Here is a 24,360-nt window from a genome sequence, read left to right as displayed (position 1 = left end):
GTGCAACATGCACCATAAACAAACTACACAGAACATTCTGTGATGACTTGTGACGTCAATGATGCTGGAAACTCTCAGAGAAGCTAAGCAACAAATGGCAGAGATCAGCACTGACATGACTTCAAAGAAACTCTCACACAGGACACGTTTTTCTTTCAGCGCAAGAGCTTCATTTATTGCAAAGCAAGCCTCTGTATCTCTTGAATTTGGTGGAATCATATGAAAGTGGACGTGTTTCAGGAAAATTCAAATTACCCAAATAAAATATGTCTTGTTACACAGAAACAAATAACAGAAACATGTCCAGCTCTACTGCTTTACAGAGGAGTACACACATTCACTCGTGGTGTTGTCCGTCTGTCTTCTCGATCTGTTGGTCCTGACGTTGCTAAAAGCAGCGTAATGGAGGTTCTCTGTGTCTTGACATGGCTGGGAACAAAATATAAAATGTACATCACTTTGGAAGAATATACAGCACAAGAAAGACATATACAGAGCCCAGCAGGTATCATGGAGAAAGATAACACTGTTGTTTGATAGCCAAAATCTAAAGTATATCCATGACTCTCTAGCCAGTGAGATTGTCCGTACTGCGACACCTAACTGACCAGTACGACTGAAGAGATTGCTGCTATTCTAAATTCATAAATAGTTTCAATAGAAAATGATTCTTACCACCGTGTTTGGAGTAGAAGTTGTTGAATATGTTGTATTAGACTCTGTTTGTGACACATAAAATGAAAGTTGTTTTATTTAAATACAGTAAAGCCTCCACTCAATACTTGCTGTCAGCTTCGAAGAGTAACTGTTACCTGTTCTTTGGCAGTTTCTCCTCTTCAGCTTGTACACGGAGAAAGCCAGCAAAACAACCAGGATGGTGGTGAATGCCAAAGCTACGCTCAAGAAGTACACAAGAGAGTCCGGCTGATCTGTTGAGAGCCAGACAGGAGACATTACAGAGCTCTTTGAAGATTTTCTCACCTGTTATATGAATGTTGATTAAAGGACAGGTTTGGATATTTTCAGGTCTTCCAAATACAACACCAGTTGAAACCTGGTGAAAACGGTTCATGCACAGCATGAGTGCTGTAAATAGGGGACAAAATCCCCCAGTTGTGCTCCAGTATTAGTCTTTTGTGAGCAAAACGCGGACTTTGTGTTTCCACTGAAATTGTTTCCTTGCTGTACTGCAGCAAAGAGATACTTAATAGAAGATTGCAGTTAACTCATCTGGACGCAATACCAGAAACATTCCTACCTGCAACAGGATAAAGATATCCATGTAATCTGTCCTTTAAGGAATTATTATCACTATTAATCAGATGAGACAGCCTCTGCTGGAAAGTTCCTTACCTTCAAAGTCCAGTTTGGTCCCATTTCCAAACACTATGTGTCCACATGAGGCAACAGCGCAGTAGTAGGTCCCAGCATGAGACAGATTCAGGCTCTTCATTGGCAAGTTGTAGACACAGGTGTGTGTTTGTGTGTTGGGTTTCCTCTCACACTGATCATTCCTGCCTCCATGGGTGTAAATGAGTCCTGGATGAGATTCTTCAGAGTTCTTGAACCAGTAAACACTGTGTTCTCCATCACAGGTCCCAGTGTGTACTGTACAGTTCAGAGTCACAAAGCCTCCTGGCTGGATGGTCTCAGATGCTGACTGATGGACCACAGCTGGGATGATCCCACTTGAAGCCTTTACAATGACAGTAGTGCCCTTACAAAATGTAAAGTCTTGTAAAGTGCTGCTTACGCAGTAGTATGTAGCTGAGTCTGAAATGCGCAAATCTGAAATCTTCAAGGGATAGTTGCTGCTCTTTGTATCCAGAGTGAAGCGTGGATTTTTCTTGAATTCATCATGAAAGGTGCCCTTACTATTATGCTTGTAGAATGTAGCCAGCAGCTTTGGTGTCTGTCCCACTGTTTGCTTATACCAGTAAAACAACACTGCTAGAGCATCTTGGCAGAAGCACGACAAAGTCAAGTTTTCTCCAGCATTAACTGATTCAAACTGTAATGATGATTGTTTTAAAGTTGCCATATGAGCTGAGGAGAGAATGAAAAGACAAACCAAATACGCGGTTCATTTAATGCTAGTATATTGTAACGATCTGCTTTACAGGATGCATGAAACCACGTTACAAGCAGACATATGGCTATGGCATAGCTATAACTAAATGTATTATAGTATAATGAACAGCAGGCAGTAACAAAACACACCTTACCCATATTCGCCACGAACAGACACATGAAATGCAAAGCAAAGTTTGAAGATGTCATCGTGCTTCAAATGCTGTGATGAATGGATTCAACCTCCACTCTTCACAGAGAAGACAGTGTTTGATCAGCCAATCAGATTGAATGTCCTATTTTGGAAACAGTGGTCACATGTTCAATGTTACTTATATTCAGCGCTACTTTAGCAATGTTAGTCCTTGAGAACGGGACAACGTCAAGAACAGCTACATGACTTGATCCTGATGTTACCTTTACATGATGAATCATTAAGTTAGAAATCACATATACTGTATATACTTAACCTTAAAACTACCTGCCACATCAGCAAAGGCATGCAGCATTGGAAGAAACAGTTTTTAAGATAACATGCATTCATTTAACAAACATTTATCCCTATTTCAACTGTTTCTATTTTATTTTTGCTGTTTGGTCCACAATTAAGGACCGCTGTCCAAAAACCACAAAATCCATCTTTCTATGAGACAGTTTTCAGCAGCAAATCAAAGTCTTAATGGTCTCATAAATCTTAGAGTAGAGAGTCATACTTAGATCCATCTTCAAGGTATAATACACACTGCAGGCTAAGAGCGCAGGGTGCGTTCACATAGGTACATGCTTTACTTATCTTTCATGATGTGGCAACACAAATGGCCTGCAAATCTGGCAAACAAAAACTAAAGGCTGACAAAAAAAACAAAAACAAAATGTCAAAGCTGTGAAGAATAATGAACTGGCAACTGCACAAAAAGGTGCGTGATGTTCATCCCAAATAATTTGCATAAAGTACGCAACACTGTGTCTTTGTTTAGTGTGTGAACGCCTTTTGCACCTCAATGTGGGCCTAAAAAATGCTAATAATTGAGTTGTTCCATACTTTATAAGCCATTACAATCAGTGTAAAGCATTATCTTGAATGAGGACATGGGAAAGCTTCACTCTGAGGAAAGTACTTATTAACATTAAATGATGCTCTGCTCTCACTCTACAGTGTCAACCATTCAACCCTTTCCTGATGAGTATTTCCCATATGTGTACACAGCATGTTTTCTGGATTGAAGACCTCACCCTCATTTCATGCAGCTGCTGTTTCAAAATGACTTCTCTCTGCTCTTTGCTGCTGCTTGAGCTGCGATGCTCTGTGGTCAGCCTTCCTGTGTTCAAGGTAGCACTTAAGTTTCCACCAGCGGAAGCCTGTTCACAGTAGCTCACGCCTTTTTCACCACACAAGTCAAAACAAACATCAAATGACGAGAGCTGCCCAGTTAAAAGGTTACACCCTCTGCTCACATTTCTGGTTAGAAGACAGTATTAATAGACCAGAGGGGATTTTTGAAGACACTCTGTTTGCATCCTGTGACAACACAGGATGCAAACAGAATGTCTTCAAAACTGTATTTTACAGCATTTTCTAATGGCACACAAATTTGACACCAAAGCTTTCAGCAGAACCTTGTTTTTAATGTGAGCATCAGTCACTTTGCTTGTACATTAAATTATTCTTAAAGAAACACCTTTTTTTCATGTATTAGTCACAAGAGCAGCAAGCCTATAACATTCACAATGCAGCTGCTTTAATGCAACAATCATTGGACTCATGCAGGACTCCTGACAAGCCAGAATTGCCTTAAATACACAGATTACAGGTTTCAACACTGACCCAAATCAAGCCAAAGTGCTGATAACTGAACCTACATATACCTATATGAACTTCCTCAGCCAAAATGAGCACATGTCCAGTCTCCCAATACCATATGAGTTTACTCACTGATGGGACCACAGAAAAATGATGTCTCAAAGAAAGGCAGGACAAAGAGAAGTGAGAAAAATCAACTATATTATTTAAAAATAATAACATCAGTAATCTTAAACATGTCAGACAATGTCACACTCAGCAATGCATTCATTTATCTGCTAAAGAGCACGCAGGCCCACAATTTCCATGTTATGATAGTATGTGTAATAGTTGCTAACTAGTAGTAGCATAACACAGCAAAATCTAAAGTATATCACATGGTAGAGCACACAAAAGAATACTTTGAAAAAAGGAAGTCGTGAAATTGAATCCAGGAATACAATTAAATCAAAAGGTTTTAAAACATCAACACTAGATTCCAGGTAAGCCGGTTGGTAAATATGACCATCACTGACAACCATATTGGATTTGGCACGTTCAAGTACTACAAGCAGAAGTTTAAACTGAAGTTAAAGCTGCAAAGCTGAGTGCAGCTCCTTGGTTTGTCTGCGTTCACAAGATGAAACTTCTCATCTCTCATGCTGCTGACAGTATTTGATATCAGAATAGATGACAGCGTTTCCACTGTGTTTCTCTGCAGCTTGTCTGGGGGAGAGGCCTCGGGGGCCCAAACACACAGCTGCATAGATAACTGCATCGCTAGTCTGTGAGAATTGAAAAGTCAAATAATTAAGACTTGTTCTGAGTGGTGGCCATTGAAAGACATAGTGCAAATCAAACAGAAAGTTTGACATACAGCTGACATGAGACAGACTCTTACCTGACTCCCTGCAGAGGATCCATCAGTTGCCTCTGAAGTACCAATCACAGATGAGTACAGTCAGTTTCAGTTCCTGCACAGTGCCAGAATGTCGATCTGACTCTGCTGCAGATACACTGCTGATAATACAACATGCACTTTTAAATACCTGTGGAGTCTTTCCTCCGGCTCTTGCAATGTGTCCATGTAAGAATGAGCGTCACAATCCCAAGAAGGATGTTTGACAGCATCAGTGCAGTAACGGTCGGACTCAATTCATCTGGTTTGGTGACGGCAGTGTCTGTGTTAGACAGAAGAAGATAGACAAGCTGTGCTTCATTTTTTAATATAAAAACAGTGCATTGCCCTCTATTTCACAACAAACGTGTGTATTCACTGTCGCAATCATTACCTTACCTTCACCGTGCCATCGTTTAAATTCAGAAATGTTGCATGCAAAAACATGAATGCTGACTTAAGAGCTGCAAAATGATCATTCTTATTATTGATTATATGATATTCCAGTTATTTTCTTGATAAAGGAAACATGTCCAACATGTCTTCACATGCTTTGTATTATCCATCCACCCGTCCAAAATCCATATATATTCAGTTTACAATGACAAAATAACAGCTGCAAAAGCAGGAAATCCTAAAATTGGAGGAACTAGAGCCAAAGAATGTTTAGTACTTTTGCATGAAAAATGTTTATTATCAAAATAGTTGTTTGATACCAACATCCTTGGTGGCAATAGGGCTGCACACGAGACTGAATGGCAGCTCCTTTGTGGTGCTGTCAACTGCACAAAAAACCAAACCTCGTTATTGTTGGAAATTTTTCTCCGTATTTATCATTAATATAATTTGCTAAGAACTGCAAGTATTTCATAGTGACGGTTGCAATCTTACTTACTCTTGATATTAATCCTGGTCCCATTTCCAAACAGGGTCTGTCCACATGAAGTCACGACACAGTAGTAGGTTCCAGCATCATCAGAGCTCAGGTTCTTCATGAGTAGGCTATACACACAGGAAGTTTCTCCACCCTCAGTCCTCTGGCAGGTGTGGTTCTTACTTCCAGAGGAATAAATAATTTGTGGAGCAGAATGGTGAGAGTTTTTCAGCCACAGGACATCAGTGTGCTCTGCTGCACAGTGGCCAGTGTGAGCAGAACAGTTGAGCGTCCCAGTGTCTCCTGGCTGGACCAACTGAGACTCTGGCTGCTGGACGACAGAATCACCGATCATGTTTGCACCTTGGGGAAAAAATGAACTGTGATCAATAGCATTATGTCCACTGAAATGATCAGTAAGAATGATCAGCTGCAGAGAATGAATACCTTTTATCATCAAAAAGGTTCCTGTTCCAAACTGAATGTCATTCAAATACATTACTCCACAGAAGTATGTTCCAACCACGTCCCATGCTGTTGCAGATATGCTCAGATGGCTGCTGATTCTGTCAAATGTGACTGAATAATGATGACGAAATTCATCAGCAAATATACTCCGTTTATACTGAGAATTGAATGCGACCACAAGCTGTAGTCTCTTCCCTGTCGTCAGTTTGTACCACACTCTTTTTTTCATTTCACTCTTTATGTGGCATTCAATAGTTGCTGAGTCTCCCAACTCCACTGTTTGGAAAGGAGCTGGCTGAAAGATGTCAGTCACCTGTGCCACGCCTGAAATAAACACACAGGAGATCATCAGCTGTGATGACGCTCCTGAAAAGATTCCACAAGTGGATTTTTTGTTACTCACACAAAGAGCAGAGGAGGAAAACATTCACAAAGGACACCATCATCTTGTGTGCTTCACTGGTCCTGCGTCTTCCCCACAGCAGTTCTGACTCACTGAAGCGACAGCACACTTAAACAGATTCACTACTTGGCCTACATGTGGCCACTTCTGTCAGGTCTGATTGGTTCATGGTCCTCACCTTGCCAGGCATGATTGCCGTGTTCGCAGTGAAGTGAAAAACCCTTTCATCAGGTCCTGTTTGATATCGCTGTGAGCAGAGTTTAAACTAGTTTAAAGATTTCTTGTCTATGCTTGCTTTATGTGTAGAGACAATAAGTCATCAACACTTTGATACTAAATGGCATGACACAGATAAACCACATTGAGGTTGGCAAAAAGGAACTTAGTCGCATACTTGCATGCATGCAAGCATGAAGGACCTAGATTTTGTGCTTGACTTCTCTTAAAATCTCAGTTTTTCCCTCATTTGCATTTTTTCTGACTCGCCGCAATGGGCTGAGACGGACACAGACAAGTTAATCCTAGAATTATCACCTCTCACATCTGGAAATTCGATGTGGTGACAGCCTGTGCTGCCTAGACCTGACAGGATTAGCCTGACTCGTTCTTTAGTAACTACTCACATTTTTGTGTACCATAAAGTAAAGTGTTACCATGACCTTCATTTATATCGATATATCACTTTTCATAAACGAGTCTAGTAAGTGCTTCATGGACATAAAAAGAGAAAATTATATGAGTATTCATCAATGAACCATCCTGCCTCGTCAGTTTACATTTTCCACACAACACTAGTAGACAACATTTATGGTGCACACACACACACACTGTATATATACACACACACACATTTTCAGTCTCAGTAAGTCTGACAGTGTACAATCATTGAACTTGGCTGAACTCTAAGGTTTATTTTTCTGATCTACAATAAAATCAGTAGGTTGAAATCGCACACAGACACTATGGGAAAACATTTAGTGGGACATGAATATGCCCAGCACAACACCGTACCGTATCAACCACTACACACTATAAAAAGAATTTGGGTTTGTGGCTTGAAATCAACATAATTACTGACTGTGTTGTCTCTCTGTCTGTGATGACTCTAAATATGTATTTGCTACAGCTGTCACTTTTTCAAAAATCTTAAAATTTTTGTCCCACATATTAAAGTATGTTGTAGAATAAATGATGCTCTTTTTATTTGCTGCGTCTGTGTGTGCGGCACTGAATGTTGGTAACAGGAGAGTCAGATGAGTTGTTATTGTCATTGGAGATTTTAAAGCAGTTTCACCTTTCAGCTTTGCAATCTGTCTCATGGCCATCAACAAAGACAACAACATCCTAGATTACCGATAAGACAAAGAACAGAAATTACAAATATCGTTTTTTTTCCCCCAATGATAACAAACAAGTAGCTGCTGGCACCAGAATCAAACATGTAAGGTCACTGCAGCCCGCTGGCACAGAGATAGCAGCAATCATCAGAAGACAAGCTGGCTAAAGCTTTACATCAAAGACACAGTACTGAGGCCATGTTATTACACAGAGACAAAGATGTCCGACTTCAATGCTTTATTCTGGAGTACACACATTCGTCCTCTGTGGCATCCCTCTGTCTTCTTGCTCTGCTGGCCTTGTTCACACTTAAAGTAGCGTAATGGAGATCGTCCTCATTTGTGGAAGCCTAGCAGTGAAATATAAAACAGTGAATGGCAACGTGATGCACGACAGAAATTAAAACACATTGTTATGATATAAAAATATGATTGAATGGTTACAAAATAGTTCATCTAAACAGGAAATACCTCTGCGTTTGCTGTAGCGGAAGCTGAAAGACAATGTAAGATAAGATAATGCTTTATTAATGAAATCTTTTGTCTACGGTGCCACGTTCGGTAAAACACACTGCGGATAGAAACAACATCATTTACCTTTACAGTGACAGCTGTTTCTCTTACGTATAATGCACAGTGAGACAGCCAGTAAAAGACTCAGAATGGTGGTGAATGCCAGAGCACCACTTAAGAAATACACCAAGAGAAGAGAGTCTTCATCCTCTGCAGAAAGACACACATCAGGGGGCATTACAGAGGAGATTTAGTGAGTAATCGTAACTATTACTAATAAAAAAAATAGACCTCTGCAAGAAAGTTACTCACTTTCCGAGTCCAGCTTAGTCCTCACCCCAAACAGTATGTGTCCACATGAGGCGACAGCGCAGTAGTAGGTCCCAGCATGAGACAGATTCAGGCTCTCCATTGGTAAGTTGTAGACACAGGTGTGCGTTTGTGTGTTGGGGTCCCTCTCACACTGATCATTCCTGCCTCCATGTGTGTAAATGAGTCCTGGATGAGATTCTTCAGAGTTCTTGAACCAGTAAACACTGTGTTCTTCATCACAGGTCCCAGTGTGTACTGTACATTTGGGAGTCACAGAGCCTCCTGGCTGGATGGTCTCAGACGCTGACTGATGGACCAAAGCTGTGTCGTTCACACTTGAACCCTTTACACTGACAAAAATGCCGTCTCCAAATTCAAATTTTGCTGCAAATTTACGAGCACAGTAGTAAGTAGCTGAGTCTGAAATGTGCAAATCTGAGATCTTCAAGTCAATGTTATCATTTTCTGTATCCAGTGTGAAGCGTGTGTTGTTTTCGCATTCACCATGAAAAGAGACAGATTTGTAGATGAAGGAAGAGATAAGCTTTGGTTTCTGCCCCAGAGTTTGTTTATACCAGTAATAATTTGCTACACTACGTTTGCAGTTACAGCTCAAATTTAAGCTGTCACCAACATGAACTAATACAAATCCATTCTTCTGGTGAATAGATGAAGATTTTTGTTCAGTTGTCAGAGCTGAAGAAACAAAAGAGGCAAAGCAAAAATGCAATTCATTTAACTTAGTAGTAAGCTTATTTTCCTGACTACATTAAGGAACAATTAAAGTAATGACACTGAGAGTATCCATGCACTCTAATAGATACAAACTGGAGTCACAAAAACTAAACTCACCTATTTTCCCAAAGAACAGATATGTCAGATAAAAGAATAATTTTGGAGATGTCATCGTGTTCATGTTGTTGTGCAATGTGAAAAGAGTCTCCGTCCTTTCTCCACTTTTCATAGACGAGACTGTGTTTGATTGGCCAACCTGAAGTGACAGTGCATGTCCTAAAAAGGAAACAAGATCACATGATCATTAAGGCTCTTTGACTTGGCATTAGTCTTACATGTCCACACTCAGTTCACACCACACTGATCTCACTGATGGACCATATTTGCTTTGTTTGGTTAATATTTGCTGTCATTAACAATGTGGGGAAACAACATAAAGATGAGGATAACAAACAGGCTCTTACTTGAAAATGCTGTCCAGTAGGTGGCTTAGTGATGGAGGGGACCACTGGTGGTAGCTGCTGGTTATTAATATCCTCTTTAATCCCTTATAAGACCAGCGTGTAAGATTTAGGGAATCTCTTGGCAGAAATTGAATATAACAATCATAACTATCTTTTCATTAGTGTATAATCACCTGAAAATAAGACTTGTTGCGTTTTTATTACCTTTGAATGAGCTTTTTATATCTGCAGAGGGAGCGGGTCCTGTTCCACAGAGTCTTGCCATGTTGCACCGCCATGTTTGTACAGTAGCCCAGAATGGACAAACCAAACACTTACTCGAGAAAACAGTCAGTATTTTCTGTAATTACATCTGTATGATGGTTTTCATTGCTGATGGTGTGGTCCACCACTCCTACATTGGATTCAAATTACCTTCAAATGTACAAGATATTCATGATGGATGCATGTATGTATCCCAGCTGTTATTATATATCAGCCTGTGAGCCTCACTGGTATGGCACTGTCACACATGCACAAAGACAATCGCCTGCTGGTAATGAGTGTGGGCAGAGCAGGATGTCACACATATGGAAATCAGTTGCCCTATATGGCCCGTTTGAGGGGTCAACCAACACAAAATAAGTTGCTACATCAGAAACTGCCAAAAAAAAAAATTGTGGTTTGTGGGAACAGACAGACACACAAACACACACACACACACACAAACACACACACACACACACACACACACACAGAATTGGGCATTAAGTAAAGTGTTAAGGTAGTATGTAAATAGCATCACTGACATTGCGTGAACTGTATCAACTTGAACCGAACAAAGGCACAATGAATGTATTTAACTCTAATGTAGAATTATTTGGGTGCATGTGTGACCACACCGTGCTTGAACCCACACGTAGACAACTGCAAAAAGTGCAGACAGTCATTATTATTATGTAAAAGGCCAAAGCACAGACAGATCTCATCTGTGGCTTGCCAACCACACGGAAAGTGTAAAAGGATGCTAACAGCTATCAGTGTGACATACAATCAGATACCCCTGATGGTGTCTGTTGACTTTATGTGCGTACTGCACTGTGTGTGAGGCAGTGAGCTTCTGCAAACTGCGCATCTTTCAGTGTGAATAGCACTACTTATACTCCTTGTGTTCAGTTTTCTGTCAGGAAATGAGCGCAGTGGCTAACAGCACCAGAATCGCTGAGGTACCTGTAATGCAACCTACTGGCACAGAGACACTGGATGTCGTTGCACTTTGGTAGAAAATACGCTTGACAGTCACTATATTTAGGTGAAATCATGTTTACTAAAGCCATATTACCCTTTAAAAAGAGTCAGTGTGACGTCATGTCCTGTGACACACAAACATAGACAAAGCATGTCCAGCTCTGCTGCTTTACACTAAAATACATACATTCACTGCAGGTGTTGTCTCTGTGTCTTCCTTGTCTCTTGACCTCATTCTCTCTGAGAGCAGTGTCATAGAGATCCTCTTCATTTTGGTAACCCTGGCGATGACAGAAACACAAAACACATCATCTGCACATCCAGACAGCAGGAGACATTACAGAGCTTTTAGCTGTGATCACCTTAAGTTTAAACGGGGAGAAATATTAAGATTATATAAGTTCCTTACCTTCTAAGTCCAGCTCAGTCCCCGTTTGAAGATGTCATCGTGTTCAAATGGCTGACTTGAGCAAAAATGATCTTGATCTTTCTCAACTCTTCACAAATCAGACTGAATTTGATTGGCCCACCTGAAGTGACACTATACGTCCTATTGAAGAAACATGGCCACTTGCTTACTGCTGCCTATACTGCCATGTTTGATTGTTGAGAATTTGGATGGTGAGAGACATATGAAGAACATAATAGCTCCTCAGCTTTGTCAGTGACAGCAGGAGCTTTATAATGACCAAAATATAAAGAACCATAGATATCCTCCCTAATGTCACTGATGAGCCAAACTCACTTTTTCAACCTTTTCTTTTTGCATTTCCTTTCTATAAATATAAAAACCCCCTCAAAATTGTAAGTTTATAAATGAAGCATTGCGCAAGTTCAGGCCGGCCACAGAGGTCAAGCTCATTGGCTGATGGCTCATCTGATCTCAGACCAGCCCACATCAGCTGACAGCTCAAGTGATTCTGTGCCTCGCTCCTTATTAGCACATCTCAAACAGCTCTCTTTATGTCTTCTCACCCTTTGCTGCTTCCTCTGCAAGCAGTTTAAAACCCACCTCCACCCCAGCTCCACCTTTATGCAACGTCTGAGTTTGTCAATGTCATTTCTGGTTTCGTTGATGCCTGCTCTGTTCTGTTCCCTTAGGGGTCCGTGCTGCTGCTCCCCCGGCTTGTCGCTGTTCCCTGTAGGCACATGGAAGAGCAGAGAGGTGCTCTCTTTGCTTCAGGCTTTTCACGCAAGCGTATGAAATGGCAGGGAGGTCCCAGAACAGAGCCATACTGCCAAATGTAATGTATGAATGTATGAATGTATGTTGTATTAATAAATTTGACTAAAGTGGTCCTGACTTAACTAAATAGGTTTTAATCGTGTCTTACCATCAGGTCAATGTTTACTGATGTATTTTATACTGTGGCATCCTAGAATGCATATATTCATGATAAAAATCAGAATGCAGTCATTTTTAACAGTTAACCAAAAACAACGACCCCACAACCGCTGTCACGTTCTGATTGAACATTGCATATTTCTTATCTAGCATCCTGTGTTTGGAAGGAGCTTTAAATGCTGAAGCCAATGAAGGTACAATAAGACTCGGTTTGTCTAAAGGCCAGTGAGACTGAAGAGAGGCCAGTTAAGTTTTCTCTTACTTCAGTGATGCCTGTTTTTAATATTTTCGACTAATGAGACGACATTAAGGCTTTGATTGCCTTGAAAACTAATCTTTTAAGCTTTAAATTATAAATGGGATGAATCATAATTCCTGCTCTTTCTCCCTCATATCTTCATCTTCTTGCTTTCTCTTCCTCTCTCCCTTTATCCAACACAATGTTGGGTTGTCTCAGCTTCCTTTCCTCCTTGCCTTTGCCCCCAAATACCTGGCTGAATCAACACATTTTAGGATTTGTGAAAAGGACTGAAAAGAAGTGCTGCTTCAACTTTTAGTCACAAAAAAACAAAACAAAAAATAGAAATGATTCAGTGTCTTATGGGCTTGCTCAGAAACAAATATAAGCTTTTATTAGTCTTGTTACACAGAAGGAACATAGAGCACATTCAGTTCTACTGCTTTACGCTTGAGTACACACATTCGGTCTTGCAGTTGTTCCTTTGCCGTCTTGGTCTGTTGCCTGTGTGTTCCCTGAAAGCTGCGTAATGTATGTTTTCCTCATTTTCGTCACCCTGATGATAAAATAAAAAACAGTAAATCAGAGTATAGTTCTTGAGAGAAAAAGAAACTGAATCCCAAAAATACTGTGATATAAAAATGTTGAATGTTAATATAAGAGTTCATCTGAAGAAGAAACACCTCTGCATATGTTGTGGAGGAAGCTGAAACTCTTGCATGGGACTCTGAAAGAGAGTGAAATGTACCCTTAATATAATATCATGTTACATGAGTGCACACTGTCAAGTACAGAGAATAGCAGTTGAAGTACCTGCACATCTGCAGTTGTTTGTCTTGCTGATCACACATATTAAGAAAGCCAGGAAAACACTCAGGATGGTGGTGAATGTCAAAGCTCCAATCAAGAAATACACCAAGACAAGAGAGTCCTCCTCATCTGCAGAGAGCCAGACAGCAGCAGACTTTACAAAGAGTTTCAAGGGAGAGTAACGAACTTAAAAAAATAAGACAAGTTCCTTACCTTCAACGTCCAGCTTGGTCCCATTTCCGAACAGTATGTGTCCACATGAGGCAACAGCGCAGTAGTAGGTCTCAGCATGAGACAGATTCAGGCTCTTCATTGGCAAGTTGTAGACACAGGTGTGTGTTTGTGTGTTGGGTTTCCTCTCACACTGATCACTCCTGCCTCCATGAGTGTAAATGAGTCCTGGATGAGATTCTTCAGAGTTCTTGAACCAGTAAACACTGTGTTCTCCATCACAGGTCCCAGTGTGTACTGTACAGTTCAGAGTCACGGAGCCTCCTGGCTGGATGGTCTCAGATGCTGATTGATGGACCACAGCTGGGACGTTCACACCTGAACCCTTTACACTGACTGTAGTCCCCGCTGCAAATTCAAAGTTGTATGAATTGCACAGTAGTAAGTAGCTGAGTCTGAAATGCGCAGATCCGTCATCTTCAAGTGATTTTTACCTATTTCAGTATCCAGTGTGAAGCGTGGATTGTTCTGAAATTCACCGTAAAAAGTTGCCTTTTTTTCATACTTGTAGTAAGTAGAGATGCACTTTGGCTTCTGTCCCAGAGATTGTTTATACCAGTAAAACCTTGCTATAACATCGCCTTCATAGGAACATTGCAGAGTCAAGTTTTCCCCAGTTTTAACTGATACAAACCTTTTCTCTTGAGATGTGGAGAATTTCAGATTAGTCGTCTGAGCTGAAGTGACAGGAGAGAAAAATCAAATTCACTTTAAGACGACATGAAAAACATGAAGAAGAATCAGAAGCAGTGTCATCAGGAGTTGCCAAGCACAGCAAAAGATTGAAACTGCAGTCACAAAAAAATAAACAAACAAAAAAAAACTCACCCGTTTTCCACAAGAACAAGCATGTCAGATAGCAAACAAACTCTGAAGGTTTCATTGCGTTCAACTGTCTTGCTGAATGAAGAGACTCTCAGTTTTTCTTCACTTTTCATAGACAAGACTGTGTTTGATTGGTCAACCAGAAGTGACACTGTACATCCTACTTAGGAAACTTGATCACATGCTCACTGTCACTGTAGCATCATTGGTTTACCTTGTATGTTTAGTTACAGCCTTAAGCAGATATTGACTCATCATTGTATGGATTTACAATTCAGTGGAGTTCAGTCAAGCTAAACCTTTGATCATTATTAGGCTGCAGGTTCATTTAGTAATCATCTGTCAAATAAACAAGAATAAAACATGCCCGATTTGTCTTTATTTAATGCATAAAGACATCTAACCACTATTATCTTTGATTTATTATTAAATTCAGCAGTAGCTGATCAATCAATTTGCAATTTTGCTACATTAACCAAAATGAGTTAACACCCAAGCTGTGTATATGTGGTTATGCAGGAGAGCTTTAACCGCTATGTCTTGTAGCACAATCAAACATGTGCTTGTGCAAGATACTGGACAAATGGACAAATGCTAAAACTGGTGGCCATGTTGGAAAGCAGTCTGCAATGCACTTTCACAAGCCAGCAGAAATGCTTTTACTTTCCATTACTGCCAAATTACAAGCATATGTAGTCTATGTAGAACAAATGTAGACTGCACAATCTTCAACCTGTCATTGACTGAGGTAGCAGTCCCCACATGCCTCAAGACCACCACCATCGTGCTGGTACTGAAGCAGTCAGCCCTTCGCACTCATCCCCATCATCATCATCAAGTGCTTCAAGAGGCTGGTCTTGGCCCACTTCAAATACTGTCTTCCCCCACATTAGACCCCCATCAGTTTGCCTACCAGCCAAACAGGTCAACAGAGGATGCCATCTCCACGCTACTGCACTCCATCTGATGTACCTGGACAACAACAACACCTATGTGAGGATGCTGTTCATCGACTTTAGCTCAGCATTCAGCTCAGTCATCCCCTCCAAGCTGGTCAACAAACTCAGTGACCTAGGCATCAGCACCTCCCCCTGCAACTGGACCCTGGACTTCCTGACAAACAGACCCCAGTCTGTTAGGTTAGACAACCACACCTCCACCACCCTGACCCTGAATGCTGGCGTCCTGACCAACTGCATCTCAGTATGGTCTGGCAGCTGTACAGCCTCCAAGCGGAAGGCCCTGCAACAGGTGCTGAAAACCGCTCAGTCCATCACCGGTGCCCAGCTAACTGCCATTGAGGACCTCCATTGCAAGCAGTGTCTAAGAAGGGCACACAGCATCAGCTGTGACAGCTTCTTCCCCAACCATGGACTGTTTGCCCCCCTCCCATCTGGTTGGAGGTTCAGGAGCCTCCGATCCCACACCAGCAGGCACATGAACAGCTTGGTCCCCAGAGCTGATACTATGCTGAACTCTGTCCCCCAGCAGCCCCCCCTCCAACCACCACCACCCTCCCATTGACATTGACACGACCTCTTACCACCTCGTGGCCCTCACTCAGGACCCAAGAGACTATAAACAAAGATAAACATTACAACTCAGCCCATGTCATGCTGCACATAACACTAGAGTTTATATACACTCTATATTCCTCATACTGTTCACTTATACTTTTACAGCACTGCCACTTGCTACCTGTTGCACATGTCACTTGTTTACATACCCTGTTGTACATGTTTTATAGTTTCACAGAACTTACCTTCATAGAACTGACTTGCACTTCCTGCACATACCTCAGACTGTTTATACCTCACGCCAATTGCACTACTTGTATGTATCTATATTTTGGATAATATGACTATTTGCACTTCTGGTTAGATGCTAAACTGCGTTTTGTTGACTGTGCTGCACTCTGACAATGACAGTTGAATCTAATCTAATCTATTCAAATCTAATCTAATCTAATCTAATCTTTGTTTTATAGTGATGCCAGTTAGTGAATTCATTAAATACAATATCGCCGGTGAAACTGATCTTTCACACAGTGGGCTGCCAGTTCCTATTTATTCAGGCAACAGTAGAAGCATAGTGTAATAATATCTAATTATTATTAGAGCTGGCTGGCCTGTATATTGCGCACACCACCACTACTACAAGTCCCACAATGCACTGCCAGTGTATTGGCACTTCACTCGTTCATCAGCAGCCTGATGGAGGGAGTTACCAGTGGTCAACTTTCAGCCATCCTCCCCCCGAAAAATGGCTAAATGGAAGGTGGACTTTGAAAACATGGGTTTTCAAGGTGGGAGGCAGAGTATATGTTCGTGGATATGAAGGACAAAGCTGTTTGTCTTCTGTGTGGAGACAGTGTGGCTGTAATGAAAGAATATAAATGAATGAAACACCATGACAGGTAAATTACTTTGGGAAAGCTGCATAAAGAGCCAGAAGAAGTGAATGCAACTGATTTTTCTTGTATTTAATGTTTAATGTTGTTGTTTATAGATAAAAATGGTCTTACAAGCTGTGTTACTTTCAGATTGAAGTATCTGGCTTAGACTAGTGTGCATCAGAGAGCAGCAAACTCAGGTTTAAATATGTTAAATATGTACATTTTGCACTTTTTGGGCATTTTTGGCTTTTGTTTTACGGAAATTATTTTTATGAAGCGGGAGAAGATGGATGGAAATTATTTTTTGAAACTACAATGGAAAGCTACAGATAAAGCCATAAGAAATGAATGCCAGTGATTTTTCATTTATTTAATGATTAATGTTGTTTTATAGACAATAACTTATAGGCTCTGTTAGTTCCAGGTTCAATATGTGCAATAAGGTAATTTCAGTCAGTTTTCAATAAACATTGAACCAGTCCGACCCTCAACTTTGAACAATTTTTTTAATTTTGGCCCACTGTGTATTTGAGTTTGACACCCCTGATTGAACTATTTCAAGATGCAATCAAAACAGCAGGTACAATCAACAGCAGTCACAAACAACCAATCATAAAACTGAGGCAGCTCATAGTAATGCACATATTGATAAAACTCCTCCAAAAATGATCTTATTACACTGGCAAAAGTCCAGACGATCCAATTCAGTAAACACTTTGTCCAAAACAATACATAATAAACATAATAATCCAAATTAGCTGTACTATGTAATCTTCCTCATTTTCCCTGTTATAACTCCACAAGCATGCATGCGTAGTCTGAAGATAAAAATCCATCATGCGGCCAGTCACGACTGGCTCTCTTGAACTTTTGTCGACACTCCTGAATGTGAATGTGAAGTGCAAAGAGACCATGGATGCCAGAATCTTTGTCTCTCTGAATCTGTATCTTTGAAGGTTCACCAATTTTGGACTCCGCATTGGTGAAGATGGATCAAATATTGAAGGCAAACTCCTTTTTGGCAAGAGGTACTCCTTCCCCAGGATCACAGGATCATCAAATCTCTTTTCTACTGCTTCACCCTGGAGTACACACATTCATTATCGGCATCATTCTGCTGTCTTCTTGATGTTTTGGGCAGGTTAACACTTAAGGCAGCATAATGGAGGTTGTCTGTGTCTCTGTAACCCTGTTAACAAAATATTTAAGAAGTGGATCATGGTATGATTCCTGACACAAATTAAAAATCCACAAAACAAGTAATTGCTGTGCAATGTCTGAAAGTTAATTCAACAGTTAATGTACAAATGTTAAATTTACCTCTGCATTTGCAGTGGAGGGAGCTGAAAATCTTGCCTGAGACTCTGGTTATGAAACAGAAAATGCTCTCTTAATCAAAAGACAAATTTGATAAATACAAGCTGTCAGATATAAGCGGTGTCAAATGCCTATACCTGAGCAGCCGTTTCTCGAAGGTATCATGGAACATGAGTACACACTGTCAACTACAGAGAATAGCAGTTAAAATACCTGCACATTTGTAGTTGTTTCTCTTGTTGATCACATAGATTAAGAAAGCCAGTAAAACCAACAGGATGATGGTGAATGTCAAAGCTGCGCTCAAGAAGTAAACCATGACAAGAGAGTCCACCTCATCTGTAGAGAGACAGACATCAGAAACACAACCTTCAGCAAGTGTGATCCATCAAAGGGACAAGCCTTGCTGGAAAGTTGCTTACCTCCGAAGTCCACCTCGGTCCTCTCCCCAAACAGTATGTGTCCACATGAGGCAACAGCGCAGTCGTAGGTCCCATCATGAGACAGATTCAGGCTCTTCATCGTCAAGTTGTAGACACAGGTGTGTGTTTGTGTGTTGGGTTTCCCCTCACAGTGATCATTCCTGCCTCCATGGGTGTAAATGAGTCCTGGATGAGATTCTTCAGAGCTTTTGAACCAGTAAACACTGCGTTCTTCATCACAGGTCCCAGTGTGTACTGTACAGTTCAGAGTCACAGAGCCTCCTGGCTGGATGGCCTCAGATGCTGACTGATGGACCAAAACTGGCATGTTCAGACCTGAAGCCTTTACACTGACAACAGTTCCTGCTGCAAATTTAACACCGGATTGAATCTTTCTTGCACAGTAGTAGGAAGCTGAGTCTGAAATGCACACGTCTGTTATTGTCAAGTGATTTTTACCAGTTACAGCATGCAGTGTGAAGCGTGGGTTGTTCTGGAATTCATCATGAAAAGTGCCATATTTATTAAACACATATCGGGTAGAGATGAGCCTCAGCTTGTGTCCCAGATTTTGCTTGTACCAGTAAATCTTTGTTAAATCCTCATCATGTTCATAGAAACACTCTAAAGTCAAGTTTTCTCCCACATTTGCTGATACAAAGCTACTCTCGTGATGAGATGAGGAGAATGTCTGATGAGTCGCCTGAGCTGAGGTGAAATGAGAGACAAAGCAAAAGCACAATTAACTGTATGTGAATTCATCACAGTCTATACATTGAAAATATTTTGAAACGCTTTTACAAAGGGTGACCATACTCCATACAAGTTGGAATTAAGGTATGAGAACAACTCACCCATTTTCCCCAAGAACAGACATGTGAGATAGAACGAAAAGACTGGAGATGTCATCATGTTCGAACTGCCGGGTTCAATGAAAAACTTCATGTTCTCTCCACTCCTCACAGGCAGGACTGCGTTGAGACGGCAACTCTGAACTAACACTCTGTGTCTCATATAGGAAATATGATCACATGCTCACTGTTCTAGACTGCACTTTGATCCTTGAACTGAGGTGAAAGGTGTATAGAGAAAATAAGGTTTTCGATCTCTAACACAGCAAATGATCTGTTTATATTGTATGAACACAGTGGAGCCCGTTTCTTCTGAACACGATTGGATGAGATAATCCTCCCTTTATTGCGAGAAAACAAAAGGTTGCTTCCTCTTATTACTTATGCTCATCAGACATCAGGAGTGCTGTGCCACCACAGATGGAAACTGACAAATGCAGCAACTGATTTAAACCAAACATGTAAGATCAAAGAGCATCAGAAGTTATCTTGATGAAATATGTTGATGTCATGACTTACATCATAAAATCTTTAGCAGTTTCCACCTGCCAGGAAGTGAATCGTTCATCTCCTCAGCAGGTGTGGATGTGGTCTACATTCATTTGAGTGCACTAAGATAGCTACACAATCATTTGTTTATAAAAATCAGGGATTACAGTCAACAGGTACCTGTAGGCTGTGTGGAAGTGTGGGGGTCACTATCTATGGTGGGATGTCAAGTCAGTTAAGGATCATTTTCAGGATGGAAAGAATGTTAGTGTGTGCTTTTTTACACTTAAGTGTTACATCCTGTATAAACTAAGTTTGATTTTCTAAAACTGACCTATTAAGTGCTGGTCCCTCCATCTCCCCGAAGAGCTGCAGGTATATCCCATAAACAGCCTGCATCACTTGCGGTTGAGGACAAAAGGTTCTAAATGAAACAGTTAGGTTGCTCGCATGTGTGTATCACCAGCATGTAATGAAAAGCACAATATTTTTGTGATGCTGTCGTGCATGTATCAATGTATTATAACCACACAAGTACAGGTGGTTAAATTTCTTAGGTGAATACTGGAATGTTTGAGCAAAAACATTGAAACAATAAGTGCTGTGATACTACTTGACTGCCCTTTCTCATTTTTTTTTTAGAGCTATTTGTGTATTATCTTCTGTGCACTCTGTCTTAGCACCAGCTGCCTGTGCTAATGGCTCAGGTTGGTAATTAAAAATTAGCAATGTACTCAAAATGAAGAGACAGAAACAAAATGGGCATTTTTTGTTTAGTCAGCAATGACTAATGGGCAGCAGTAACCTGAAATATCTTAGGGAAACAATGTCCTACTTGTCATGAATAGGCTTTAGCCAGCAATGGCTAGTGGTCAGCAGAAGGGCTGACCAATAAAATAACTTATTATACAAATCGATCTCCCCTACAATTCATATTCTCAAGATGAAAAGAAACATGGTTATTTGGCACAAACTGCAGCATCATAATGTTTTTTTTTTTTTTAAAGCTTGATCAGGCATGGCTACAGGACAGGATTAAAACAGTGCCAAACTGCAGAAGACAATGCATTCTGGGCTATATTTATAAGCAGCTCCCATAAAATACTGCAATATACTGTGAATAGTGTTGCGTTATGGAGTGATGTTAGCATCAAAGGCAGAGAGGCCCTGCAAATATACGACTGTATTTCCAGAGATACGTAGAACACAATGTCATGAAGCCCACTCTGGACTTATTTTCAAGGATTATCCATCTGAATCTTGCACGGTATGAGCAAATCATACGTTAAAATGACATATATTTAATCTGTCTGGTGATGTTTAGCGATATTATCGTCATGTTTCAATAAACTGCAACTGATCACTGTAACAAAGCTTGCATCGCTTTCATGTGGTCCTCTTAACTTGGATTGCTGTGATTGAACTTCAGTGATTGCAGTGGTACTGGGACACGAGTAGAAGGTATAAACAGAGGATGGGTTCATTAAGACCAAATTTGTGTCTGGGTAACATGGGCCATGCTAGACTGTGAGTGAGTCTGGGTGACATAGTGTCATGACAGATCCTGTGTGATGCATGGTTCACACCATAACCATGGCAGCAATGACATGCGACAGTTAGCAGTATGTAAAGATGATTTTGCAGCTAGCAGATGCCATTAGAATGAGCAATTAGCAAAATACAACAATGGTGTAGCCAATATTTTAATCTACTACAACTATAGGACAAAAGAACACAAGTGTGATTCAACCATAGTAGGATTGGACCTCTAGTTGCAGGCAGCCTACTGGTAATAGCTTTTTTTTCAAGCCTCTGATCTGATGATGGCTTTAGGGTTAGGATTATATCACCTCCCGTCGGTTTGGCATGCATTGGCATGAATTTTTCAAAACAGTGCCTGTGTGGGTTTTAATAAATATCCTTTGTACGTGTGGACTAGGCAGAAGTGTCGTAGCACTGTAGCATGCATCCTTAAGTGTGAGCTAACGCTACAGTGAATTGGTCTGGTTTTATGGCCACAGATACATTTGAGTTCAAGCTCAATATCGGCCTAGATTCAAGTATGTGATGTTTTCCTGAAGGTAGACAGGTTTCATAGTAGAGCCTCAGATTTTTAGGTCAATAAATGAACCTTCCTGTGCCATTTTACTTTAGCATCAGAACAATTCAGTTTCACCACTCCCTCACTCACTTTGGACTGGTTGAGGTCAACATGATAAATGTGGTATTTGTGTGAAAAAGTCTGAGTTACTTCTGGATTGAACACGCACACAAACATAGCTTTTTAAATACAAAGTCTTCAAAATTTTGATAATGTTTATTTGATCACGAATGACATAAAATTCACACATAAGAAGACATGACTGATTTCTTTCAAAAAACAAACACAAAAAATATGAGACAATCCTGATCCTAAGAGCACAAGTAGGTTCCACTGCAACAATGAATATGAGCTTCAAGATATACTGTTTGCAAAAATAATTCAATCACAAGTACTAGAAATAACCTTGTAATCTAAGACACATGGTTTAGTAGAGCAATTTAATTTGGGCTGCATGCCAAAAAGAATCTAAATCGATACTGCACCTCAAAATGCAGTAGAAAATCCTGTCTTACTCTGAAGTACAAATGTAATAAGTCCAGTTTTACTGCTTTACGCTGTAGTACACACACTCACTCCATGTTCGATCCCTCTGGCTTCTTGATCTCTTGTGTAGGTTGACACTTAAAGCAGCGTAATAGAGGATGTCAGCATTTTGGTAACCCTGGTAACAAAATATATATTGTGTAATTATTTTGTTCCTCACAGAAATTCAAACAATATCCAGGAAACAATGTGTTGTTTAGTTTGGATGGTAATTAAGCAGTTACTTTATAGTCACCAGTTTTTATTCACCTCTGCATTTGCTGTGGAGGGAGCTGAACATCCTGCTTGAGACTCTGGTTGTGAAACAGAAAAAGCTCTTTTTCAAAAGTCATGTTCAGTGAGTAAAACCTGTCAGACACAAACCAGTTCAGTTACCTGAAGATTGGCAGCCATCTCTCTTATTCATCATGCCCACTGAGAAAGCCAATAAAACAACTACGGCGATGGTGAATGCCAAAGCTCCTTTCCAGAAATGCGCCCAGTCACCCTCATCTGCAGAGAGCCAAACATCAAAAACAGCTTGTTCAGGAACTACCAACTGCTACAAACTACGTGTGTTTATCAGATCCACCAACCTCTGCTAGAAAAGTCCCTTACCTTCAAAATCCAGCTTAGCCCCGTGTCCGAACAGTATGTGTCCACATGAGACGACAGCGCAGTAGTAGGTCCCAGCATGAGACAGATTCAGGCTCTTCATTGGCAAGTTGTAGACACAGGTGTGTGTTTGTGTGTTGGGTTTCCTCTCACACTGATCATTCCTGCCTCCATGAGTGTAAATGAGTCCTGGATGAGATTCTTCAGAGTTCTTGAACCAGTAAACACTGTGTTCTCCATCACAGGTCCCAGTCTGTACTGTACAGTTCAGAGTCACAGAGCCTCCTGGCTGGATGGTCTCAGACGCTGACTGATGGACCAAAACTGGGACGTTCACACCTGAACCCTTTACACTGACAAAAATGCTGTCTGAAATTTGCAACTTGTACAAATACCAATTTATGCAATGATAAGTAGCTGAGTCTGAGATGTGCACATTTGTGATTGTCAAGTGATTTTTACTATTGTCCGTCTGCAGTGTGAAGCGTGGATTGCTCTTGAATTCACCATAAAAAGTAACATTTTTGTCATATATGTAGAAGGTAGAGATGAGCTTTGGTTTTTGTCCCAGAGTTTGTTTATACCAGTAATACCTTGCAGCAATATTGTTGTTATAGAAACATCGCAAAGTCAAGTTGTCCCCAGTTTTAACTGATACAAAACCTTGCTCTTGATGAACAGATGAGAAGAATTTCAGTTCATTCATGTGAGCTGAAGTGAAATAAGAGACAAAGCAAATGTAGGTTTAAGTGTGACAGAATTTACTGAAATCAGTACATTAGAAATTCTAGAAACATTTCTATTAGAAGAGATTATACACTAAAACATACAAGTTTGAGAAAATCACAACTCACCCATGCTCCCCAAGAACAGATATGTGAGATAGAAAGCAAACACTGGAGATGCCATCGTGTTTAAACTGCTGTGTGACCATCGACCGTTTTGCCACCCCTTCGAGACAAGACTGTGTTTGAAGTGACGCTGTGTCCTATTTAGGTGTCATCACATGTTCACTGCCACATGTAATGTTAGGTTTCTTGGAAATGGTTCACATTGGTGAGAGGTATAATGAATGAAGTATGCAACAGCCTATCTTGGCATTAGATTTAGAATCA

General features: G+C 40.6%; 5 protein-coding genes and 1 pseudogene across 5 annotated transcripts; all 6 read right to left on the bottom strand.

Annotated features, from left to right (window-relative positions):
* Positions 1-309: 309 nt before the first annotated feature.
* Positions 310-2,071, bottom strand: LOC143317146 (uncharacterized; the record flags this gene model as incomplete). Its single annotated transcript, XM_076725125.1, has 4 exons — positions 310-429; positions 676-719; positions 813-929; positions 1,354-2,071. Coding segments are annotated over 4 exons (999 nt in total), but the record flags the coding sequence as incomplete, so codon positions are not given.
* A 2,413-nt stretch (positions 2,072-4,484) lies between these two features.
* Positions 4,485-6,536, bottom strand: LOC143317127 (uncharacterized). The gene is made up of 6 exons (XM_076725100.1): positions 6,494-6,536; positions 6,070-6,414; positions 5,644-5,985; positions 4,900-5,031; positions 4,752-4,783; positions 4,485-4,635 (listed from the first exon to the last, which is right to left on the bottom strand). Exons 1-6 carry the CDS (start codon positions 6,534-6,536, stop codon positions 4,501-4,503), a joined length of 1,029 nt encoding a protein of 342 aa, XP_076581215.1. The 3' UTR covers positions 4,485-4,500.
* Positions 6,537-8,060: 1,524 nt separating this feature from the next.
* On the bottom strand, positions 8,061-9,566 carry LOC143317477 (immunoglobulin kappa light chain-like). The gene is made up of 5 exons (XM_076725629.1): positions 9,508-9,566; positions 8,656-9,351; positions 8,428-8,553; positions 8,302-8,324; positions 8,061-8,180 (listed from the first exon to the last, which is right to left on the bottom strand). The coding sequence occupies exons 1-5, from the start codon at positions 9,560-9,562 to the stop codon at positions 8,061-8,063; spliced, it is 1,020 nt and encodes a 339-aa protein (XP_076581744.1). The 5' UTR covers positions 9,563-9,566.
* Positions 9,567-13,100: 3,534 nt separating this feature from the next.
* On the bottom strand, positions 13,101-14,588 carry LOC143317147 (uncharacterized; annotated as a pseudogene).
* Positions 14,589-17,994: 3,406 nt separating this feature from the next.
* On the bottom strand, positions 17,995-19,576 carry LOC143317195 (uncharacterized). The gene is made up of 5 exons (XM_076725230.1): positions 19,519-19,576; positions 18,665-19,372; positions 18,456-18,581; positions 18,246-18,289; positions 17,995-18,114 (listed from the first exon to the last, which is right to left on the bottom strand). The coding sequence occupies exons 1-5, from the start codon at positions 19,574-19,576 to the stop codon at positions 17,995-17,997; spliced, it is 1,056 nt and encodes a 351-aa protein (XP_076581345.1).
* A 2,728-nt stretch (positions 19,577-22,304) lies between these two features.
* Positions 22,305-24,171, bottom strand: LOC143317139 (uncharacterized). The gene is made up of 5 exons (XM_076725117.1): positions 24,100-24,171; positions 23,249-23,956; positions 23,027-23,143; positions 22,901-22,944; positions 22,305-22,769 (listed from the first exon to the last, which is right to left on the bottom strand). The coding sequence occupies exons 1-5, from the start codon at positions 24,152-24,154 to the stop codon at positions 22,650-22,652; spliced, it is 1,044 nt and encodes a 347-aa protein (XP_076581232.1). The 5' UTR covers positions 24,155-24,171; the 3' UTR covers positions 22,305-22,649.
* Positions 24,172-24,360: the final 189 nt, after the last annotated feature.

This window comes from Chaetodon auriga, chromosome 24 (assembly GCF_051107435.1).
Source record: "Chaetodon auriga isolate fChaAug3 chromosome 24, fChaAug3.hap1, whole genome shotgun sequence".
Taxonomy (NCBI): Eukaryota; Metazoa; Chordata; class Actinopteri; order Chaetodontiformes; family Chaetodontidae; genus Chaetodon; species Chaetodon auriga.
The sequence above is the reverse complement of the archived record's forward strand: the minus strand, read 5'-3'. Positions and strand labels throughout refer to the sequence as shown.

Bases quoted from the DNA above. Each gene is read 5' to 3' on its own strand.
- LOC143317139 (XM_076725117.1), bottom strand. From the start codon at position 24,154: ATGGCATCTCCAGTGTTTGCTTTCTATCTCACATATCTGTTCTTGGGG. The intron at 23,957-24,099 runs GTGAGTTGTGAT...ATTTCACTTCAG, and splicing joins TCTGTTCTTGGGGAGCATGG to CTCACATGAATGAACTGAAA. The intron at 23,144-23,248 runs GTAAGGGACTTT...GGCTCTCTGCAG, and splicing joins GGCTAAGCTGGATTTTGAAG to ATGAGGGTGACTGGGCGCAT.
- LOC143317195 (XM_076725230.1), bottom strand. From the start codon at position 19,576: ATGATGACATCTCCAGTCTTTTCGTTCTATCTCACATGTCTGTTCTTG. The intron at 19,373-19,518 runs GTGAGTTGTTCT...ATTTCACCTCAG, and splicing joins TCTGTTCTTGGGGAAAATGG to CTCAGGCGACTCATCAGACA. The intron at 18,582-18,664 runs GTAAGCAACTTT...GTCTCTCTACAG, and splicing joins GACCGAGGTGGACTTCGGAG to ATGAGGTGGACTCTCTTGTC.
- LOC143317127 (XM_076725100.1), bottom strand. From the start codon at position 6,536: ATGATGGTGTCCTTTGTGAATGTTTTCCTCCTCTGCTCTTTGT. The intron at 6,415-6,493 runs GTGAGTAACAAA...TGTTTATTTCAG, and splicing joins TTTCCTCCTCTGCTCTTTGT to GCGTGGCACAGGTGACTGAC. The intron at 5,032-5,643 runs GTAAGTAAGATT...TGTCTAACACAG, and splicing joins GACCAGGATTAATATCAAGA to ACACTGCCGTCACCAAACCA.
- LOC143317477 (XM_076725629.1), bottom strand. From the start codon at position 9,562: ATGACATCTCCAAAATTATTCTTTTATCTGACATATCTGTTCTTTGGG. The intron at 9,352-9,507 runs GTGAGTTTAGTT...TTGTTTCTTCAG, and splicing joins TCTGTTCTTTGGGAAAATAG to CTCTGACAACTGAACAAAAA. The intron at 8,554-8,655 runs GTGAGTAACTTT...GTCTTTCTGCAG, and splicing joins GACTAAGCTGGACTCGGAAA to AGGATGAAGACTCTCTTCTC.